The sequence below is a fragment of the Vigna radiata genome, unplaced genomic scaffold (assembly GCF_000741045.1).
Source record: "Vigna radiata var. radiata cultivar VC1973A unplaced genomic scaffold, Vradiata_ver6 scaffold_169, whole genome shotgun sequence".
Classification (NCBI taxonomy): domain Eukaryota; kingdom Viridiplantae; phylum Streptophyta; class Magnoliopsida; order Fabales; family Fabaceae; genus Vigna; species Vigna radiata.
The window spans coordinates 500,097-509,660 of record NW_014542363.1 but is presented as its reverse complement, the minus strand read 5'-3'; the positions used below and the strand labels follow the sequence as shown (position 1 = coordinate 509,660).

The 9,564-nt window shown below is 35.5% G+C and overlaps 1 protein-coding gene across 1 annotated transcript; it reads left to right on the top strand.

Annotated features, from left to right (window-relative positions):
• Positions 1 to 1,672: 1,672 nt before the first annotated feature.
• LOC106779858 (transketolase, chloroplastic) lies at positions 1,673 to 5,531 on the top strand. Its single transcript, XM_014668069.2, has 7 exons — positions 1,673 to 2,199; positions 2,820 to 2,910; positions 3,006 to 3,111; positions 3,189 to 3,471; positions 3,712 to 3,860; positions 3,952 to 4,105; positions 4,343 to 5,531. Exons 1-7 carry the CDS (start codon positions 1,750 to 1,752, stop codon positions 5,300 to 5,302), a joined length of 2,193 nt encoding a protein of 730 aa, XP_014523555.1. The 5' UTR covers positions 1,673 to 1,749; the 3' UTR covers positions 5,303 to 5,531.
• Positions 5,532 to 9,564: the final 4,033 nt, after the last annotated feature.

Sequence of the window (9,564 nt, the reverse complement as noted above, 5' to 3'; positions counted from 1 at the left end):
ATAGAAGACTTAGACTCACATGCAAAACAGATAGAGTCAACATGCATGGAAAACAAAACTGACCAAAGAAAAAGGTAGAAACTAACTTAATTTTTTGGAGAAACTGATCGAATGAAGTTGTAGACCTCACTGCCGTGATTATTTAAACATCTCCTGATCGTTAAAGAGATAACTTAGAAGTTAGAAAACTTAGAAAGAAGGGAGATGAAGTCTAAAAAAAATGTTCTAGAGAAATATTAAATGTTTTAAATAATGAGATGCATTTATAAAATTCTATTTATATTATCCAATTATTTTAATATTAAAATAATATTATCTTATTGTTTTAAAATACCTATCAATTCTTATATTCTATTTTTAAGATTCTTACACTTTTGATTTTTTTATTTGTTTTGCCTATTAAGTCTTGGATGTTTTGTTTCAAACAACTTAGAAATATTTATTATTTTTAAACTAATTATCTTTTAATTTTGTTTTGGTGATATTTCTTTATTCTAAATGATTTATATTTTTTATTTTTTTAATTTATTGTTTTGGAATGCACGTAACTCTTAATTAACAAAAATTATTTTGAATTATGGATTGATTTTAATTTATGTATTACTCATTGAATGTTACTGAATTTTAATTTTATTTTTTAATATATTTTAAATGTAATTGTTAAGAGGATCTTGCAAAAATGTGTGAACATTAAATGTATCAAAACCATTTTATGCCCACAACTATGTTAAAAGAATAATTCGACCTAGATTTTATACGCATGTTAAGTATTAGAACATCTCTTTAAATAGAAATATGTATTGAATATTACATGGATAATATTATGAATAATTGAGAACAACTCCCACACCTTGCAACGATTAAAAAATGATTTGCAACAATTATTTTAAAAATCTCTGTATATAGAATATTCCTTTGAAGAAGAGCATTTACAATTAAAACGAATTGGCAATCCTACGAACTTCTGTAATGTTAAAATTTTAAACTTTACAAACCTACTTGTAAGATTAATACCTTTTTTTGGTAGGTAACCATGTGATCATTTGATCACATTTTCTTGTACTAAGCATTTCTTAATTACGAATGGTTACATTATGAGTAATTACATCACAATCACAAACAGTATTAAGATTCAGCTATGAGTATAACCGTATTTTAAACCATCATTAGGAGAGTAACAGCATTCTAAACAATAACCTACTAAGAAAAATTAACTAAACAATACTCAATTTTTACTAAGAAATTGATATCCAAATAATTCTCATCTTCTAATTACAACCATAGTCTACCCAATGAAAGTTATTAAATTGATTAAGAAATTAATATGATGACAATTAAGTTGATAATGAAATAAATATATTTATAATTAATAAATAAAAGAATATAAAAATATAATCATAACTATTTATCTTGCCCATATATTATTCCACTTGAAATTATCGTCACTTGAGTAGATAATTGGAACTGATTAATTTAAATAATTGTTTAAAATTATCACATATATTATTTTTATTTTATATTTATCTTTTATTTTTATCTTTTAATTAATACGTTATTATTTTCTATTTATATTTTTAACATAACTAATATTTTTTCTATTATAAATAGAAAACTCTTTTCTATTTAATACACAGTTAATATATCTAACAAAAAGGGGTAGGTGAAAGGAAGCAACTTTATAAACAGATTCGTAAACATCAGAAAACTCCCTTGTCTCCTCCTACCAGCCATTCTCTTTCAGTGAAAACCATGGCTTCCTCTTCTTCTCTCTCGCTCTCCCAAGCTCTCCTCCGCCCCACCCCTCTCACCTCCTCCCACCAGCCCTCTCTCCGCGTCTCCCCGTCACTCCGCCCCTCCCCTTCCACGGCCCCCCTCTCCCTCCGCCGCCGCGCCGCCCATGTGCGTGCCTCCGTTCCTGTTAAGACCGTCGAGAAGGCCACCTCGGACGTCACGCTGGTAGAAAAGTCCGTCAACACGATCCGCTTCCTCGCCATCGACGCCGTCGAGAAGGCGAATTCCGGCCACCCGGGTCTCCCCATGGGATGCGCCCCAATGGGTCACGTGCTCTACGACGAGGTCATGAAGTACAACCCGAAAAATCCTAAGTGGTTCAACCGGGATCGCTTTGTTTTGTCCGCGGGTCACGGGTGCATGCTTCAGTACGCTTTGCTTCACCTAGCTGGCTTCGATAGTGTCAAGGTAGGAATGGGGAATTTGGGAATCCATATGGGGTGGATCGGATCCGTTAAAGTTTTATGCTTTTGGGAAAGCTAATTCTAAAGACTGATTTTTACTTTCACGAGGTGGGATAGAGATAGAAACTTATATGTAGACTTTCATATTCTTTTTGTTACTGAATTGACCGTAGACCAATTCCTTTTTATTGTGTAGTATTCAATCCATCCATAATTCCAAGCTTCATGATATTCAGCCAATGAGACGTATCAGATTCTGGCCAATTAACTGAGATGACAGTTTTTCATTTGTAATCTCTACAATAAAATGTTTTATCAAATCACAGATTGTCGTCTACCAGTCATTCTAATTCTTTTAGAGGTTTATCTAAAAGATTTGTGATATAACTGTGTAGGGTAATTTAGGTTTTGTTATGGGGTTTTAGTGGGCACAAGCAGATCTAGGAAAGCTAGTTTGTAAAGGAAGTTTTTCTTTTCCTTTTTGTAACGGGGTTGTGCTTGTTTTTCAGTCCGAGTTGGTTTTTTATCTGTTTGTGGGAAGTGTGATGACTGGATGAGTTTTGTTTATATTGTGATCCTTACTGAAGTGAAATTGTTTCGGTTGACGGTGTTTTGACTTTTTAGGAAGAGGATTTGAGGGAATTTCGACAATGGGGGAGCAGAACCCCGGGACACCCAGAGAATTTTGAAACTCCTGGAGTTGAAGTTACAACAGGTTTGATATGAGTTTGAGTTTGTGCTCTAGAATAGTGATTCTTTTTTCTTTTTGATTCTGCTTAGTTAACCACTTACTATTTCCAATTTTTGTAGGTCCTCTTGGTCAGGGGATTGCCAATGCTGTTGGCTTGGCCCTTGCGGAGAAGCACTTGGCTGCCAGATTCAACAAACCTGATAATGAGATTGTTGATCATTACACGTAAAATAGCTAAATCTTATGCAACTTATAAGGCTTTAATTATGTGACGATTTGCTAATGGTGGCTGTTTTATGCAGATATGTTATTCTGGGTGATGGTTGTCAAATGGAGGGTATTGCAAATGAGGCATGCTCACTTGCTGGCCACTGGGGACTGGGGAAGTTGATAGCATTTTATGATGACAATCACATTTCTATTGATGGTAACACTGAGATTGCATTCACCGAGAGTGTTGATACTCGTTTTGAGGGACTTGGGTGGCATGTTATTTGGGTGAAGAATGGAAATAATGGCTATGAGGATATTCGTGCTGCCATTGAGGAAGCAAAATCTGTCAAAGACAAACCCACACTGATCAAGGTTAGTGTAATGGGCAACATAGATGTCTAACTTGTTTTTATTATAACAATCATAATCTGCCAATTTTTTACGGGAATGTTTTAAGCTAATGTTACAAACTTGATTTTTGTTACTTAGGACTCAATTGTATTGTACCTAATTTGAGAATCTGGAGTATATGAATGAAACTAATGCAGTAAATTACGGACAGTTTATCAAGCGTTACTGGTTAGTCGTATATTGATTAGTTCTATGTAACAGGTCACAACAACCATTGGCTATGGTTCTCCCAACAAAGCTAACTCCTACAGTGTGCACGGAAGTGCACTGGGTGCCAAAGAAGTTGATGCCACAAGGAAGAACCTTGGATGGCCATATGAGCCATTCCATGTGCCTGAGGATGTCAAAAAGTATGAATGATGGGTTTAGAGATTTATTTTTACCTGCTACAGTCCTGAGTATGCAAATGATACTGAATATGAATTGCTTGTTTATCTACAGGCATTGGAGTCGCCACATCCCTGAGGGTGCTGCACTTGAAGCTGAGTGGAATATTAAGTTTGCTGAGTATGAAAGGAAATACAAGGAAGAAGCCGCAGAACTAAAATCTATAATCAATGGTGAATTGCCTGCTGGATGGGAGAAAGCACTTCCGGTTAGTAATTTTTGAACTTGTGGATTGTTTGTTCTTCATCTTTATGTAGAGACAGCTTTTAAGATAATGAAATGTGCAAGATTGATTATGACTCTGACGTTAATGAGTATCACGGTTTGGTATCCTGTTATTTAATTTCTTTTTCACATATCTGCATTCAAAAGTGGCAATAAAAACTCATTTCCAGTGAATTGTGTCTGGAATTATAAATCAATTTCCTTTTCAATTTGATATCAGACATACACTCCAGAGAGCCCAGCTGATGCCACCAGAAATCTATCTCAGCAAAACCTTAATGCCCTTGCAAAGGTTCTTCCGGGTCTGCTAGGGGGTAGTGCAGATCTTGCTTCTTCCAACATGACCTTGCTAAAAATATTTGGGGACTTCCAAAAGGATAGTCCAGGAGAACGTAACGTTAGATTTGGTGTTAGAGAACATGGAATGGGAGCAATCTGCAACGGCATTGCTCTTCACAGCCCTGGACTGATACCATACTGTGCTACTTTCTTTGTTTTCACTGATTACATGAGAGGTGCCATAAGGCTTTCTGCGCTATCTGAGGCTGGGGTTATTTATGTCATGACTCACGATTCAATAGGACTTGGAGAGGATGGTCCAACCCACCAACCTATAGAGCACCTGGCAAGCTTCCGCGCAATGCCAAACATTTTGATGCTTCGTCCTGCCGATGGTAATGAAACAGCTGGGGCATACAAAGTTGCAGTGCTCAACCGGAAGAGACCATCCATCCTTGCCCTTTCCCGGCAGAAACTACCCAATCTTCCTGGATCTTCTATTGAAGGCGTTGAAAAGGGTGGTTACACCATTTCAGACAACTCCACTGGCAACAAGCCTGATGTCATTTTGATTGGAACTGGTTCAGAGTTGGAAATTGCTGCCAAAGCTGCTGAGGACCTAAGGAAGGAGGGGAAAAGTGTTAGAGTTGTTTCTCTTGTTTCTTGGGAACTTTTTGATGAGCAGTCAGAAGCATACAAGGAGAGTGTTTTGCCTGTTGCTGTGTCAGCCAGAGTTAGCATCGAGGCAGGATCAACATTTGGGTGGGAGAAAATCGTTGGAGCCAAGGGAAAAGCCATAGGTATTGATCGTTTTGGAGCAAGTGCTCCAGCCGGAAAAATATACAAAGAATTCGGCATCACAAAAGAAGCCGTTATTGCTGCAGCAAAAGAGCTTATCTAGATACTTTAGTTTCTTTCTTTTCATGTAAAACTTTTCATTTTTCTCCTCTTTTGGTTTTATTTGCGAGAGGTTGTTTCGGCATGAGACGTTGTTTCCACTCACTCACTGTTTTTACTGGATTTCTCGTCATAAATTTGCCATTTATAAAAGCAATGAGGTTCCTACTTATACATGTATTAAGCATGACATTGTTCTCCTAAATTGGTGATCAATTTTGAAAACTCAATAGTCATCAAGATTTAGTGTAGCTAGAACCTACGTGTTACTGTGTGTAGTGTTGAAAAGTAGGTTTAATTATTTGTTTGATCTCTATTTTGTTGGAAAGTTTCAAGTTAATCTTTATTAAAGTCTTTGTTTCAATTGCTCCAACTCTTAAAAAAATGTCTCAATTAGATTTTTTTTTTTAAAAAAAACGTTAATGATATGTCTTGTGTTAATTGGTAGTTTTTTTAATTTATTTTAAATTTAAAGAGATTAGATAACTTTTTGTAGTTGTTATAGTGTATCTTTTATTTTTCGATAACTATGTGTATGATAATGATAACAAGAATGAGAATAATAAATAATTGGTAAAAGAAATCTAGAGAATTAAAACGAAGGAATGGACATTTTTGTTTGGAACGGTGGAGTGGTTGAATTGGAGAGAAGGAAGAGGGAATAGATCTAAACAGAGGAAAAAAAAAGAAGGAAGGAAAGTAAATAGACGGAAGAAATTGGATGAGGCCTAAACATAGCATATATGAGAGAGAATTGCAAGAGCGATAACAGTGTTTATTATATAACAAGAACAATATATAACAAGAGCAACCACTAGTGAGAGCTACTTTTACGAGAGCGAGAATGGCCACAGTGAGAGTAAGAGTGGTTACTAGAGAAAGAGCAAGAAGGGAAATGGTAGTTATAGATATATTCGTCATAGAAAATCTTTTACTTTATTACAAAATTGTAACTACTTTTATTTTTTATGTTGATTATGAGTTTTTTTCTGCTAGTATTAAGTTTTGACTAGCATTGTGCTATTAAGAACAATTAACATGAAATATAAACTTGCTTGAGAAACCTTGTGGCTCTTAAGTCTTTTAATCCTGCAACCAAGGTAGAAAAAAAACATGCAATTCAATAGTTATGACTTAGTCTACAAATATAATGTACCAAATTGTAATATCTGAGTAGGACATTAAAAACTCACCATTATGTTCATTGACAAAATATAAAAAAATGCAAACTTTCAAAAACTTTCAAATATAATGTAAAGTATCTAAAACTACAAGAACAATCCACTTAAATATAAGAAAAGAACTCATCTTGAGGAAATATGTTTATTAACCTCATCCTCTACATGACTATAAACAAACTCAACTTTTTTCATGTGAAGTAGTAGTTTCTTAAGAGAATAAAAAAGGTATAATGCTACTCTTACCAACTGAGTACGTTTATTAAATTAAAGAGGCTATTAAATAACACTCATGTAACAGAATAGGTAATAGCTAAAAAAATAAAAGTGCCTACAAATTAGGCATTATTATGCAGTAACAGAAAGTGCCTACAAATTAGGCATTATTATGCAGAATAAAATATCTCTTCATTCCCTCCCTTAAACTGACTTCCAGCATGTCAGTTTATTTCAGATAAATCAACCATTCCCATCTTCATCCTGAGTTTCTGAAAAACTTTCAATTTTAAAGCCTTGGTCATTATATCTGCAACTTGTTCCTTAGTTCCACAGTGCACCAACTCAATTTCTCCATCTTGCATAAGATCTCTTAAAAAATGAAAACGCACTCTAATATGCTTGCTCCTACCATGCATTACTGGATTTTTTGAAAGTTTAATGGTTGAACTATTATCACACATAATAACAGTGCTAGTGTCCTGAATATAAGTTAAGTTTTTCAACACTCTTTTCATCCACATTGCTTGACAGGCAGTGGCAGCAGCAGCTACAAATTTTGTCTTTATGCTTGAGAGAGTAACAATTGGTTGTTTCTTGGACATCCATGATACTGCTCCTGAACTTAGCAAGAATAAGTAACCAGAAGTGCTTTTACAATCATCCTCATCTCCTGCATAATCAGAATCTGTGAAAGCGAGCATATTTTCTTCCCCTCCCTTCTTATAAAATATCCCATAACTAGTAGTCCCTTTTAAATACCTTAAAATTCTTTTAGCAGCTTGTAAGTGCATCTCTGTTGGCTTAGACATATATCTGCTAATTAAACTTACACTGAACATGATATCGGGCCGTGTAGCAGTTAAATATAATAAGCTTCCTACAATTTGCTTGAAACAAGTTTCATCCACGGTTGTACCTTCAATATCTTTGTTAATCTTATTACCTGGAACAATTGGGCTTTTCACAGGTTTACTTTCTGACATTGTAAACTTTTTCAGCACATCATTAGCATATTTCTGTTGACACAAAAAAATTCCACCTGGTTTCTGTAAGACCTCAATGCCAAGGAAAAATCTCATCTTCCCTGAATCAGTCATATCAAAGGCTTTCATCATAGACTTCTTAAACTTAAGCATCATGCCCACGTCATTGCCAGTATAAATCAAATCAGCAACATATATACTGACAATTAATATGCTTTCTCCAGTACCTCTTTTGGTGAATAAAGTTTGTTCACTTGGACACTTTTGAAAACCTTCTTGCATGAAATGTGCTTTTATACGACTAAACCACGCCCTTGGTGCTTGCCTTAGACCATACAAAGCTTTATGTAATTTGTAAACCTTGTGCTCCTCCCCCTTTTTGGCATAGCCCTTTGGTTGTTCTACGTAGACATCTTCATTTAAATTTCCATGTAAGAATGCAGATTTTACATCTAGTTGAAAGATTTGCCATCCTTTGCATGCTGCAAGTGCCACGATTAACCGTACTGTATCCATGCGTGCAACAGGAGCAAAGACCTCAGAAAAGTTGATTCCATATTGTTGAGAATACCCTTTAGCTACCAATCTTGCCTTATATTTATCAACTTCTCCATACTCATTCAACTTTGTCTTGTAGATCCATTTGACTCCAATGGTTTTAGTTCCAGCTGGTAGGTCCATTAGTTCCCATGTCTGATTCTTTTCAATTGAGTTTATTTCGCTATCCATGGCCTTTCTCCATTTTTCTTCTTTAACCGCTTCCTCAAATAAAATTGGATCTTCACTTGTGACATCTTGTACTATGTAGGCTGCTATCTCAGCTTCATCTTCTTCACTTAATCCTTCTCTAGTGACAAATTCTTCCATCCACCTTGGCTTTCTTCTTTCTCTCCCTTGAATTATGTGTTCCTGTGAATTCATTGTTGCTTCATTTCGAATGACACTTTCCTCATTATTTTCACTATTCACACCATCACTATCAACTTCAATATATATTTTCTTTAGATTCATCAATATGTAACTTATCATCATCACCCCACAACAACTCAGTTTCTATTTGCTCTTTATAATTTGGACCCCAATCCCAACTCTTCTCTTCTTCAAATATAACGTCTTTACTAATAACAATCATCTTTGTCTTAGGATTAAATAGACGATAACCCTTGGACTCTTCACTAACACCCAATAAAATACAAGGAAAACTTTTATCATCAAGCTTACCTCTTTTTGCCTCTGGTATGTGCACATGAGCCAGGCATCCCCAAACTCGAAGATGGTTTATTGAAGGTTTAATTCCACTCCAAGCTTCTTGTGGAATGATGTTCCTCACAGCATGCGTTGGACATCGATTCAATAAATAAAAGGTCCAATTTACAGCTTCAGGCCAAAATAACTTGGGAACCTTTTTGGCAGATAGCAAACAACGTACCATATTCATAACAGTTCTGTTTTTGCGTTCTGCAACTCCGTTTTGATGCGGTGTATAAGCTGTGGTAAGTTGCCTTTTTATTCCGTGTTCTTCACAAAATAGCTTGAACTGAAGAGAGTTAAACTCCCCTCCTCTATCCGTTCGTAAGCATTTGATGGATGCTTCAACTTCCTTTTCCACCATTTTCTTGTAGGATTTGAAACACTCCAAAGCTTCAGATTTTTCAGAGAGCAAATACACCCAACCTTTACGGCTATAATCATCAACAAAGCTTAAAAAATACCTTTTTCCACTATTTGAAATGGGTTCTATTGGACCGCAAATATCTGCATGTATCAGTTCCAAGACCTTGCTAGCGTGCCATTTACTTGTCTTAGGAATTGGATTACAATGTTGTTTGCCAGTGAAGCAGTCAACACACATGATACTAGAGCCACTGAGTTCAGGCAGTCCATGA

Excerpts from the sequence above, each read along its gene's own strand:
- LOC106779858 (XM_014668069.2), top strand. The coding sequence starts at position 1,750 with ATGGCTTCCTCTTCTTCTCTCTCGCTCTCCCAAGCTCTCCTCCGCCCC. Across the intron at positions 3,861-3,951 it reads GTGCCTGAGGATGTCAAAAA|GCATTGGAGTCGCCACATCC; the intron begins GTATGAATGATG and ends GTTTATCTACAG. Across the intron at positions 4,106-4,342 it reads GATGGGAGAAAGCACTTCCG|ACATACACTCCAGAGAGCCC; the intron begins GTTAGTAATTTT and ends ATTTGATATCAG.